Raw genomic sequence first — 14,456 nt, 5'->3', positions numbered from 1 at the left:
CTACGTCAAAATGAGATTTGAATTCACACCTCCACAGAAAGCAGCAACAGGCCTTCAACGGTATTCAGTGTAGGGTTACGAGATCCAAAAAAAGGAGGATGCCTGCGCGTGCACCCTTGATGACGTCACTTATCGCAATTTTTACAATAGATGGCGTCACTATTCCGACCAATAAAACCGCGGCCACAACAATAATTTTTCCCAACACTAAAACAGAACCGCTAAAAAAAGCAAAAACAAAATAATTCTGAGAATTTTGACGACTGTTGATAAATGCTTGTATAGGAAAAAACACTAATATCAATAAAGAAATAGGCCTACATGTTTCACTACAACATATAAACGCACATTTTCTAGTATGGCTTAGGTTTTCTTCGACCACCTGTTTATATATCATGGCCCACCGGTCTGGTTTGGAGGAAAAGGAGGATTCAACGTTAAACGTATTACATGTAAATGGCGGCATTCAATCAAGAGAATTGTCATCACTTTTACACACATTTCTTATTATAAAAATCATATTTTATTTTTGACTGAAAAAAGATACGAAATATTTTAACGGGATAATGCAACTTGATATTTGAAATTAGATTAAATTATGAAAGAAACACTTTAATGGTACCGAACCCTCGTGTTGAGACCTTCTTTTCTAGGATTTCCATTATTCATAACGTAATTGCCTTAAATCAGAATGGATCATTTTGGTTTCATGCCATTTTTTTTTCTATTTTAGATTCTCGATATTTTCAATATTTTGTTCATTCACTTTTGGCATTGTAGCCAGATTCCATTCGCCAAGATAAACTCTCAAACAAAACCCGTATATATTTCAAATCGACTAGCTTGCGTGATTCTATTCCAACAATGAATGCAGAATGAATGCAATTCCAGCAATGAATGCAGAGTGAATGCAATTCCATCAATGAATGCAGAACGAATGCAATTCCAGCAATGAATGAATGCAATTCCAGCAATGAATGAATGCAATTCCAGCAATGAATGAACGTAATTCCAGCAATGAATGAACGTAATTCCAGCAATGAATGAACGTAATTCCAGCAATGAATGCAGAATGAATGTAATTCCAGCAATGAATGCAGAATGAATGTAATTCCAGCAATGAATGCAGAATGAATGTAATTCCAGCAATGAATGAATGTAATTCCAGCAATGAATGAATGTGATTCCAGCAATGAATGAATGTAATTCCAGCAATGAATGCAGAATGAATGTAATTCCAGCAATGAATGCAGAATGAATGTAATTCCAGCAATGAATGCAGAATGAATGTAATTCCAGCAATGAATGCAGAATGAATGTAATTCCAGCAATGAATGAATGTGATTCCAGCAATGAATGAATGTGATTCCAGCAATGAATGAATGTAATTCCAGCAATGAATGAACGTAATTCCAGCAATGAATGAACGTAATTCCAGCAATGAATGAACGTAATTCCAGCAATGAATGAACGTAATTCCAGCAATGAATGAATGTAATTCCAGCAATGAATGCAGAATGAATGTAATTCCAGCAATGAATGCAGAATGAATGTAATTCCAGCAATGAATGCAGAATGAATGTAATTCCAGCAATGAATGCAGAATGAATGTAATTCCAGCAATGAATGCAGAATGAATGTAATTCCAGCAATGAATGCAGAATGAATGTAATTCCAGCAATGAATGAATGTGATTCCAGCAATGAATGAATGTAATTCCAGCAATGAATGCAGAATGAATGTAATTCCAGCAATGAATGCAGAATGAATGTAATTCCAGCAATGAATGCAGAATGAATGTAATTCCAGCAATGAATGAATGTGATTCCAGCAATGAATGAACGTAATTCCAGCAATGAATGAACGTAATTCCAGCAATGAATGAACGTAATTCCAGCAATGAATGAACGTAATTCCAGCAATGAATGAATGTAATTCCAGCAATGAATGCAGAATGAATGTAATTCCAGCAATGAATGCAGAATGAATGTAATTCCAGCAATGAATGCAGAATGAATGTAATTCCAGCAATGAATGCAGAATGAATGTAATTCCAGCAATGAATGAATGCAATTCCAGCAATGAATGAATGCAATTTCAGCAATGAATGAATGCAATTCCCGCAATGAATGAATGCAATTCCAGCAATGAATGCAGAATGAATGCAATTTTTTTTATCTGTCATTGTTCAGGAAATCATGCTTGTGTGGCTATGGATTTATTTGTATCACTTCGTTTACTGAAAATTTAAAATAAAAAGTAGATTCTACGTGTCAATAATCACCATTTTTTTTATTCCTTGGTTAGAAAATATCTTTGTATGTCTGCCGAAATTAAAGGCTTTCAACCCTTTAAGCGGCAATTAGAAAGCACTAAACCCCTTCTCAAAATGCCGTATCTTCTTTTAATAAAGTAGGATTTCTTCCAATTTTTTCAGCAGGTGCAAAAACTAAGGGGTATAACGAAAAAGTTTTCCTATTTAGAAATTAACTTCACAAAACATTTGGGCTTGTCAATGCTAAAATAAGAGGCTTTTATGGAAGCGAGATATCTCGTCATTGCCGCTTAAATGGTTCATAAGATATCTCGTCAATGCCGGTGAGAGGTTCAAGCTATTAAAACTTACTTATTTTGATAGGTACTAATAACTGCGTATTTTATTTAGGGCAATGACGTGTATTTGGTTCCTACTGCCCTTAATTTCCATAGTTGTCTCTGAAATGAACGATAGGCCGTTACTACAGTGAAACTCGTTTAGAACAATCTCGGTTGTAACAATACTTCGGCTATAACATCAATAATTGGCAGCCAGGAATGATTCCTATAGAGAATAATGTTTATGACCCTCTGTTATGACATCGAAGAACGGCAACCACCTCAGATATAACGACAGATTTTTCGTCATTTTTTTCAATGACGTTTTCCCAAGAAATTCTCAAGATTAGAACTGATCACATGCAGGGAATGTTCATCTGTTCTATTTACACCTAATGTTCAAAAAACGATTCATTGTATGGTTTGATGTTTTGACTTGCTCATTGACATGTTCACTACGCGAAACATTTCAGTATTTTGACCTTTCCAACTATTCTTTATAAAAAATGCCTCGTTTTTTCCAAACGAAGCTTGTGTCAGTTCCCAATCTTCACTAGAATCTGATGAATGAAGATAATTTGCATAATTTAAAAAAAATTGTGTTATAATGACTATAAATATTCATCTCGTATTTATGCGTTGTTGAAAGTTCATTTTTCCCCTTTGAAAAACATTTTAGCTGACTTGCTAGCCAATCATTTTCTCGTAGCATTTCTCGCCAAGAGTTATTTGTGAACAATATTTGGTAATTTTTTTCGTCATTTGGCGTCACGTTTGGCGAGAATTGGTGCTGTTCCTTATTAATTAATCCCAATTTTTCGTGATCGAATATCGTCACCCTAACTAAAAAGAAATAAAAACTGCATGCGAAGTACTTGATTGCCTCTGATTATTTTTTTTTGTCAAAAAAAAAAGGGTCTTGAAAACGTTAACCTCGGTTATAACGACAGAATTTCTTGGAATCTTCGATATCGTTACAACCGAGTTTGACTGTATTTTGCGGAGTCTATAACCGTTCCTCTCTCTCTCTATTTAACCAGTTATTCTTAGCTAAAATGAACTTTTCAAAAGTAGATGAAAGTACCTTTAAATACAGCCAAACTCGGTTATAACATCCATAATTTGTGACCTCTACTGATGGAAAATAGGCCTTTCTTATAATATAGATGAAAACGCAACAATATAACGACATATCTTTCGTCTTTTTTTGTGACGGTGTCTCGAGAAATTCCTAAAAAAGTTCTATAAAATTGTCCCGTTTTTTTCCACGAAGCTTGCTTTAATTCGAATAATAAATTCATGGATAAAAGTAATTTGCATAATTTATAAAATGTATTTCAAGAAAAAATTTCCCCATAAAATATTTTTTAATTCCTCGCGGACTTGCTGTAAAAGTTTATTTCCAGCCAAGGGTAATTTATAGACAACATCGCCGGCCGACAATTTCCCCGGCAATTGGCAACATTTTTAGCAGGAAAAGGCGGCGATGTCCCCGTGTTTATTACCCCCAATGTTTCCCGTATTTTTCTCTGATAAAATACGATCATCCCTGATAATCATAGTGTTTTACCGATTTTTATTTGTATTTGATTGCATCTGAGTATATTTCCCACGTTAAAACGTCCTTCTCGGTTATAACGACGAATTTCAACGAATCTTCGATGTCCTTTTTACCAAGTTTGACTGTATGTGTTTCGGTAAATGTGATAAATAGGTAATTATGTATAATGGCCTCAATTGTTTTGGTAATTTTGACAAATTTATCACTTACTGGTGGTTATGTATAATACAAAAGCGCCGTTGGTAAATTTGGTAAATTCTTAAACAATCATCACTTTTACCGGTGATGATACATAGTACCCAAGCATATCTGGTCAATTTGATAAACATTTCAAATTTATCGCTTTCACCGGTGATTATGCTGCAAGTGTGATTGGTGAATTTGATAAATATCAAGAAAATTCCCAAATGAGTCAAGTATGTTTGATAAATATTGTCGGACCCTGATATAACGAATTCCATTTAATTTTTTTAGTTTTCTGTAAAACTTGTTGAATAAGAAAGTTCGTTATATCGAGGCCCAATTTTATAATTCGTCAAATACGAGTATATTTATCAGGTATTGAACGTAGAATTCGTTGAATAAGTTTGTTATATTCAGGTCTGGTGACATACGCATAAAAAATTTTGTAAAAATTTCATAATTCAAAATATTTTCTTTTGAGATTTGGAGTTCATTATATCGGGGGTCCGATCGTAAATTTTCTTGAATAAGAGATAATTATGTCAGGGTACGATTGTAAAATTTGTTAAGTTAGAGTTTGTTAACAATCAAAAATTCGATAAATATAGGATTTCGTTACATCGAGGTCCAATTTCAGAATTCGTCAAACAGGAATTAGTAATTCGGGAATGTTCGAAAAATTCGTTAAATCAAAATTCATTATACCCTGTTCAGACTCTGGCTCACAAGTACGGTCATTTAAGTAATAAATCTCATCAGGCAATCAGACAGATTTATCATATTTACTAATACGAAATGGCGATTATGCGTAATAAATAACCAGCAAATGCAATTTAGTACGATTTATCATATTTACCAACGACGCTTGGATATTATGTATAATCGCGGATAAAAGTGGCAGTTTTTTTTTGTATCATTTATCAAATTTACCAACAACGCTTGGGCATCATTCATAATTGCCGGTAAAAGTGATAAACTTTTCCAAACCTACACAAATGGTAAGTGATTATGACTAATAAACGGTTATTATGCATATAAACCCGATTTAAAATGCATAAAATAATCACAAAATATTCAGTTGAAACAAAAGTGATTTCTTTTCAAATGTCATTAATAAAATTAAAATTCAAAAATCTTTATAAAAATGCTTTTCTTCAGTAAACGAATAAAAAAAATCAAAGGTAAAACGCAACATAATTATCCGAATCTCTCCCATTTTTTAGTCACGCTTTTACTCGATATCCACTAAAAAAGAAGAGAGTGGATAGATCTCATTTTTCACTGTCTTCTCGAGACGTTTTCTATTGATATTTCTTAGAGAAATATTCCCTTTGTTTTTCCCCCCATCCTTGCATTTTTTTCGCATTTTATTGCATTGGTTGCCTGTATCTGTCTTATTCTTTTTCGACGTATCATTTTCAAATGCATCCTAAGTCTGCTGTTTCAACGTTTCCCAATAGTTGGAATTCTTTTCCCCCCGGTTTGCTTGCTTGTCAATTTTTCCTCCCTTTTGAGGGAATATCAAAATGCGTTTTTTTTTTGTATTTTTTCGTAGAAAAAAAATTGAATGATTTTGGGGAGGATCTATTTTGAATTTGGTACAAACTGTAGAAAATTTTCTCAAAAACGTTATGGATTTGTTTGGGCCTGAGTCCCGAATGTATGTCGTGACAATGGTCATGGAACCTAGAATCTAGGTCCTCAACCTTTTTCTAGTCGCAAGCACTGCATGTGGCCTTCTCAAAAGAAGAGCACCCCTTACGGCAAGTTTGACATGCCGATGAGGCGTGAAATCGGGATGGTTTCAATCCTTCAGTACAATTTGTACAAGGTGGTTTACTTGAAACGTTGATCAAGTGTTCGTGAGCACGAAATCGAACGCGAGCATCGAGCACTCTGGATGCTTCAGAGAACACTATGGTGCTCGCGAGCAGCGGGTGGCGCATAGTTTGGGAACCAATAGCCTAGTTCAGTGGTTCTCAACCGGTGCTCCGCGGAGCCTTTGGGGCTCCTTGTGCACTGTCCAGGGGCTCCGCGGCCGCTCGAGGAAATTTAAAAAAAAACCCAGTAAAATTTAAAAAATAGTTATAAATATTTTTAAATAGTAAAAATAAATCAGTAAATTTTTAATAAATAATTAAAAAATGGGCCTACGGGGCTCCGCCATAGAATAGATTTTTTTGTACTGAAAAGGGCTCCGCGAGTCAAAAAAAGGTTGAGAACCGCTGGCCTAGTTGATCTCCCGCCATGATTTTTAAATGGATGAATTTTGAATTTGTTCGACTGGGTTCGCCAAGGTTCTTACACTCCTTGAAGAAAAAAATGGTAATTTCCAAGTGTTTAAAAGTCCTTGAAAAATCATTGCAGTCCTTGACAAATATCAAATTGTCTTATCTCTCTGAGATGGGAAGCGGGGTGTGTCTAGTCTTTAAAGGTCCTTGACAAAAATAATAACCATTTCAAGTGCTTATAAGTACTTGAAAATAATAGGGAGTGTTGTGTTAGGGAGTAACAGTGAGTAACCTAGTTAGTGAGTAACAGTGAGTAACCTAGTTAGTGAGTAACAGTGAGTAACCTAGTTAGTGAGTAACAGTGAGTAACCTAGTTAGTGAGTAACAGTGAGTAACCTAGTTAGTGAGTAACAGTGAGTAACCTAGTTAGTGAGTAACAGTGAGTAACCTAGTTAGTGAGTAAGCGGGTGAGTGACCTAGTTAGTGAGTGATAGTGATAGGAACCGAGAGACACCCAGGCTCTGTCACACTCAGTGATATAAGCACATTGTCTCTGGGGACTCGGGTGCCTCCGGGGAAACCTAGTTAGTAAGTGAACGAGTGACAGTGTGTAACAGAGTGAGCAATCTAGGGAGTTGAATTAATAATATAGAAAACTTATGTTATAGAGCTCATTCGCTCACTCACTCCCTCATGTAAAACTGTCACCAGTGAGTTTTCTCAACAACGAATTTTCCATTTGGCGAATTGTTGGGCGGTGAATTTCTGGACACGGTTCGACGTGTTCATGTTTCGTGTTCAAATTCATGTTTTGGACGAAAAGTTTCTAGGATATCCTACTTTTTTTCATTTTCCATTTGTGTTAGATCGGTGTTTCTCAATCTTTTTGATCCCATAGCCCCCTTTGTGAACCATATTTTCTTCTCATGATCCCATCCCCAGGATGCTCAACCTTTAAGATAGTCCGGCCACTTCATTGGTTTGAAAACGTTCCGCGAGTCATTTAAGTGATTTGTAATTGCACCATTGAAGAGAGGACCCTTTCTGATTATCGAATTTTATCGAAATTAAATTTATATAATGAACAAAACTTTTATAAATGTGGTCGATCTCTGGAACCCTGGGCTAGGCATGGAACCAGAAGCTGGTGGATCATCTCTTCCAAAAGCCAAATTATATGGTAAAAATTATTGGTCTGTGTAAAATACGGGAAGCACCAACAAACCTACATAATAAATCGACTCTCCCGATACCTCACTCTAGGTTCGTGTCTACCCTGGTCCAGAGTTTAGTAAGATTCCTTCTTGCGGGGAGGGGTAGGGTTATGCATGGCTGTCTCAACATTACGGGTCTCCTGGAAAAGTTATGTTCTGGGGCCTCACACTTAGCTGGATGTAACAGCCTACATACGAGTACGTAATTAAATACTTCCATTTGAAAATCGTAGTACCAGATCTCATCATAATGGTGAGCTGAGATCCACCGTGTTAGAGGTCATATAACTTCAGTACAATCAAAAAACAGTTCACCAATCGAAATAGTCACTGTATGTTCCAGATGGCTTTTTTGTTACCTACAGGCTACTGATACTTGATACTGATCCGCCGTGGATGGTGTTGAAAGCCGTCGAATCACGAGGCAATACTCTCCATGAAGCAAGGATGTTCAACGTTTAGGACAGCCCGGCCACTTCATTGGTTTACGTGCCGCAGGTCACTTAAGTGAACTGTAAGTGTGCCGCGGGCCCCTCAAGTGACGTGAAACTGCACCGCGGGTCACTTGATCTACAGATGTGCGGTCCACTTGAGTGGTCTGTAAATGTGTCGCGGGCCTTTCATCATCAGAGTCACTCTCATCGCAAGGAATTGAGTGATTTGTTAATGTGTCTATAATACTTCATGCATAAGAAATCCCCCCTCTATTTCTGGGACGCAATTTTTCCACAAAAAAGGGCTCTTTATTCACGTTAAATTACAGCATAGAACAGATTTTAATAATTCTCATGTCCCAGCCTAATGAGGCTGTGGAAGAGAACTAACAAAATTGGGTATAAGAAATCTACAATTATAAAAGAAAAGCAGAGGTAAATCATCAACACTAAGAACGTTTTTGTCAATTAACAAAATTTTTTGATACTTTAAAACTATGTGATTTTATTTCACACACTTGCATGTATAATTAAATTTATTCTTCTATGAACTATTCGGTAAATTATGGACAAGTAGTATTTCTTGTTGTGCGATGGTCAACAGATGGCGATACTCAGTTGCAAACTGTTTGTAGTTTTGATGGTAAAACTTATTAGAATAATGTATTGATTATTTTCTTATTCTTGAGGTTACCGTTCGCAAATCAATGAACAGAAAACATCGGGTTTCATGCACTGTATGAAACCGATGCCACGTGATCAAAACGTGGCAATCGAGTATGTCATTCTCCGGCAGCACAACACAAAATACTGGAGATTGGGTCTCCAAAAGAGTACGGCAGAGCTTTTCAACGCATGGTTCTCGGGTACCGTGTCCTGCCGACCATTTTTAGGAAATGGCAAAAGACATCGAAAGAAGGTAAAAAAATAATGTATACAGTCGATCCCGCTTATAACGTTTCCATTTAGACCGTTTTTTCCGCTCAGTGTGAATTATTTTCGTGGTCCAAACTCCAAGTTATTCTCTGTATTGCTGAATTTAGAACTGTGAGGAACTTTCCAGATTCAATAGCAATGCTATTATGAATTTGATTACATTAAAAGAGCCGTCGTAACAAATCTTACCCTGAGCGAAATCAGTATCTGAGCCCTGTGATTTAATTTGGGCTATTTGTTTCGAGAGATCAAATTCGTCATCCAAAAGGCATACATAATTGCAGAAATTGCAGGAATGCTAAAAAGACTTTAATGAAAGAAATCATTTTAGAATTATTGAAAAAAATGATTTCATAATTGATGAACATCTGTAATTAATGAAAAAATAGTTTCAGTATTGTTGCGGGTGATTTCAGAATTGTTAAGAGTAATTTTCGGAATTGTTGAGAGCAGTTCCACAGAATTTTTAAGGGCAGCGGTTCTCAACCTTTTTTTGACTCGCTTTCTGGTATATAATTTCTATGGCGGAGCCCCGTATGTCCATTTTTTATATATTACTGTTACTGATTAAGTTACTGATTTATTTTTATCATTTAAAAATATTTATATATATTTTTTTTCAATTTTACCATTTTTTTTGTTTATTTTTTTCGAGCGACCGCGGATTCCCTAGAGAGTGTACACCGAGCCCCAAGGGCTTCGCGGATTACCGGTTGAGAATCGCTGGTATAGTGAATTTCACAGAGTTTTTGAGAGTAATTTTTCAGAATTGTTGAGAGCAGTTTCAGAATTGTTGAGAGCAATTTCAGAATTGTTGAGAGCAGTTTCAGAATTATTAAGAGTAAATAATTCGTGAAAAAAATGTTTTTAAAGAAATAATTTCAGCGTTGATGAAAATTTAAAATTAATGAAAATTTTTTTCAGAATTATTCAGAAAATATTTCAGATTTATTAAGAAATAATCAGTTAAAATGAATTAAGTAATGAACTAATTAAAGGAAGTTATTTAAAAGTAAATAAGAATTCAAATTTAACGAAATAAATTTAGAGCAAATAAAAATGCTTTCAATAAAAATTTTGGGAGACCCTATTTAATAACCGAGAATACCGTGGAATGACTTGGTGGCCCGTGGGCTTCGTGGGAAGTTTAATTTAGCCTTCAGTGTGTCTGAAAGGTTATAGACCCCTGCCTTAAGTGATCGGGATACAAGTGCCACTTAGTTCATTTCCACAAAACTAAGTTTGGGGCCGCGGTCACATAAGATGCCTCCGATATGCCTTCAATATATGCCATCCGATGCCCCTCCATTTGGCCCGCGGGGCATGGTTTGAGCATGTCTAAAGAGTAGGAGATTCTATAAAACTTCTAAGACTTATATTTCTAAGAGAACCTAATATTCTGTTCGCATTCAATCGGAAAAATATCCGAGGGAGAACAGAAGAGGAAAAGAAAATATATTGGACGCGGAGAGAGAGAATTAATTAATCATGATGAAGAGTTTTTCATTAACCGCTTCTCTGTTCGCGAGGTGACGTTTGAAATATTACATCATTTCCCTGAGACAATATTTACTTGAGAGAGAGAGAGAGAGAGAAGCCCTATACTCTCTCTCTCCCCTTTTTTTACCAGTGAACTTCATTAATATATGCCACTGTATACCAGTATGTATATATATCATCCCACGAGGGTAATTAATAACCTTCATTATTTAATTGGTGGGAATGGGTGAAATCGTTGTTGTTTGGGCGTACGGAAAGCGTTCTCGAAAACGTGGAAATAATATTGTCCAGTTCGCCGTCGTTGAGACTGTCATGGCAGACATAGAAAACAAACAAGCGTTTGAAGTGTATTTTATAGTAAAAAATGGCAATTGGAGTTTATTTAGAATATTTCCCTGGATAATATTTAAAATTTTGTGATTTCCCCCCCCCCCCCCAAAGAAATTTGTATCAATGTTTTTTTTTTTAAGGTACTGTTTCTTTAGAAGTGAAATATTTTGCGAACATTGTCTATGGATCCATGTATCTGAAGCGTTTTCAGTAAGCACGGTGTCTTCCGACACCTCTTGAATATGATCAGACTCAACTTGAATCACGTCCGTACAGTGTTATCCAAAAATGTAATTCTGAAGAGTAATTTCACTCCTCTCCAAAATTTTGAGGGGGGGGGGGTCATTCAGGTATTAAGCCGGGTTTTCCTAGAAGTAGAATTTCAGCGCCGGGGTACAGCGTGAAAACCTGCTCCTAGGAAAACCCGGATTTACGTCAGCATCGGGGGGGGGGGGGGTGCTGACTTTGATGACAAGGGGGGGGGGAAGGTTTGAATAATGCTTACGTCATCAACCACCCTTTATAAAAATATGAGATATTCTTAATGGCATCTTACTGGGTGTAGCAAAAACGGGGAAAAACCTTTCCCTAGTTTGTGGGCTCCTGAACTAACACTCTTCCCATTGATAAGTCCTCTATAGAACCACTTTAGCGATCTCTAAATGCCCCGCTGATCCTTCAAGTGAACTGAAAATAAGTCAGGGCCGCTCAAGTGCTCTAGAAATGTGTAGCGGGTCGCCTAAAGTGCTGAGAAACTGTGTCGCGCGTCACTCAAATGATCTATAACTATGCCGTTGATCACTTAAATAATCTATAAATGTCCCACGGGTAACTTGAGTGATGCAGAACTGCACTGCGGGCCACTTAAGTGCTCCAAAACTGCGCCACATTCCACATAAGAGATCTCTAAATGCACTACAGACAACTTAAGTGTTCTGGAACTGTGCCGTGGATCATTCAAGCGATCTGTAGATGTGTCGCGGGTCTCTTAAGCTTTCTCTCTTAACGTGCCACATGCCTACTTTAGTGATCTGAAAATTTGTCACCGGCCACTTAAATACTCCGGAATTGTTCCACGAATCACTTAAGCGATCTTGTAAATGTGCCGCTTAGTTCATTTTCACTAAAATTAGGTTTCAGGTGGCGGGACCACATCAGATATCCCGAGGGCCACAAGTTTGGCATTTGTGGTTTAGAGGGTGGGTCGCAATGAATTTCTTAAAGAAACAAATTTGTGTTCTTAGCCTTCAGAATAGCATTGAAGTTAACAGAAATTGATTATAATAACATGTAAAGGTATTTTCTTAACAAATTAAATTTGCTTTTAAGTATTTCTTGTGCATCAAAAAAAATTAATTAACAGTATGATCTGTACTTTACCATACGAATCATCGCAAATTACCACCAACAACATTATCGAAGGCAAGTAAAAGTGCTAATTATAGCCAAAAGAATTGTCAAGGTGAAGTATAGCTGCTAATCACAGCCAAAGACATTTGTTAAAAACTTATAAAGTATCAAATATTCTCTAGAAAAGCCACCAATAACGGGGAATAGAGGTCTGATGCACGTCGCAATGAGTTAGAATCCACTTCACGAAAAAAATGTAAATATGTGACATGAATATATGAATGATTATAATTAATTATTACCGAGTCATAATTATCATAATATAATTTATGGCAGTGTTTTTCAAAAAGTGCGTCTCGGCGAGATGGAGATATTGATTTGCATATCTGTCTATGCTTTCAAGTGGTACCTTTTATATGGTAAAATATTTTCTCAACTATTCTGGGGAGCCGCTGGAGATGAACCATTCTAGATGAACTATTCTGGAGATGAACCATGAATGGAGGCAAGGGAGCCGCGGGTGACAAAAATTTGCTAACCACTGATCTATGCCATGAAAATCTTCATTCCCGATTTTCATTTTCGTGAATACTTAGTAGTAGTAAAGAATAAAAATTCAAGCAAGCCCCGTTGAAAATACGTTGAAAAGCGGGACATATTATTTTTTTCAAAATGCTTTGAACGGCCAGAATCACGGGTAAAAGTCCCGTAGAATGGTCCCGTTTAATGGTCACCCCTATGTATGAAAGTGTCTGGCCCCACGAGCGGCAGAAATACCGCATACTAGTATCTGGCCCGCGGACGGAAAAGGTGCACCCTTGGTTTAACATGTATCGCCAATGAAGATCAGTGTTTGTAATCTCCCAAGTATTAGTTAACGATCATTATTTTAGTGCTTATTCAGTCTTTTCTTTATAATAATTAGCATATATTTTGCATATTAATTGCCAACTGTTTTCTATTTACCACACAGGTTGGTTGTCAGTTTCTGGTCCTCAGGGTCCAGTATTCTTCTTACCAAAGGATACGTCGAGTGTTGAAGTCGGTGATTACGAAGAATTCGACATAATCGATGAACATACGGATTATATCGAAGGATTACCGACCACGTGAGTTGGATTTTTCTCATCAATCTGCTTTGAAAAACTGATTACAACTTGATTCCATTTATGTGGTCGTTCCGAATATTCTGGGTATTATTTTTTTTCCCCCATGTGTCTTTTTAACATGTTAAAATAAATTTTATGGGTCGACACGGGAATGTTGAAAGTGTACTGTAATGTCCGGGTTTCATCGTAATCGACGTATTTGAATTATTCAGCAGAAATATGAATATGATGGAAGAAAATTTGAATTATATAGGCACTTGAATATTTTTTTAAAATGAAGGTGACGTTTCCTGAAACTTCTGTGAATATAATGCATCCCGTTTAGGACGCCGTCGACGGGACCAGGACCGTAACTAGGAATTTTGCCGCCCCCACAGCTTTCAAATTCCATGATTTTGTACTGGTGTTCTTTGTTCTCGCCTAAAACTGCCACCCCGAGCAGTTGCCCTTCACGCCGTGGTCGGGACCATACAATAAAAATGCTATGCAAAAAGCAACGTATTATTATCCATTCTACATATATATTAACGCGGAAAAACGTCTCGAACGGTTAGAATTCTCCAATAAAAATGCTACTACGACTTGACCGTACATGCACCTCGTATACATTCCTGTATGGAATTTCCAACGAATTGGTGCATGCCGGGATGTGCGCTGTACGTATTGTGAATCTAACGTGGCTTGTTTCTGTTTAATGCTTGTTATGCCACCTGCCATCAATTTTTCAAGCAATGAATGATAGTAAAATGAAAAAATACTACTATGAATAAGTAAATATTGTTATCCATTAATAATTAAAGGTGTCACGACCTCTTCCTAACCAGATCATGGCCCACCGCTCTGCCTCAAGGAAGGTATTTTAGCAAGTGGTCGAAGTTTGTGCAAATGTGCGTGTATGTGTTGTGAACCTAACTTGAAGTTTGTTTCTGTGTAGCCCACTTTTATAGTGCTGCAATCAATTTTTTAAACTCTGGGTGAAGTGTAATGATTGAATAAATTTAGACCTCTCTGAG

At 36.6% G+C, this 14,456-nt stretch overlaps 1 protein-coding gene across 1 annotated transcript in view; it reads left to right on the top strand.

Moving 5' to 3' along the window:
- The window catches only part of LOC149063801 (tyrosine-protein kinase transmembrane receptor Ror-like), a 265,166-nt gene that overhangs the window by 69,525 nt on the left and 181,185 nt on the right, over positions 1 to 14,456 (top strand). The window contains exon 2 of the mRNA XM_089255570.1: positions 13,308 to 13,443. Coding sequence (XP_089111696.1) covers positions 13,308 to 13,443 — 136 coding nt within the window. The remainder of the gene's footprint in view (positions 1 to 13,307; positions 13,444 to 14,456) is intronic.

The sequence above is a fragment of the Pholcus phalangioides genome, unplaced genomic scaffold, assembly GCF_987345545.1.
Source record: "Pholcus phalangioides strain wild (caught in Gottingen) unplaced genomic scaffold, Ppha-v1.0 ptg000043l_1, whole genome shotgun sequence".
NCBI lineage: Eukaryota > Metazoa > Arthropoda > Arachnida > Araneae > Pholcidae > Pholcus > Pholcus phalangioides.
Note: the sequence above shows the minus strand (reverse complement) of the source record. Positions and strands in the feature narration are given on the sequence as shown.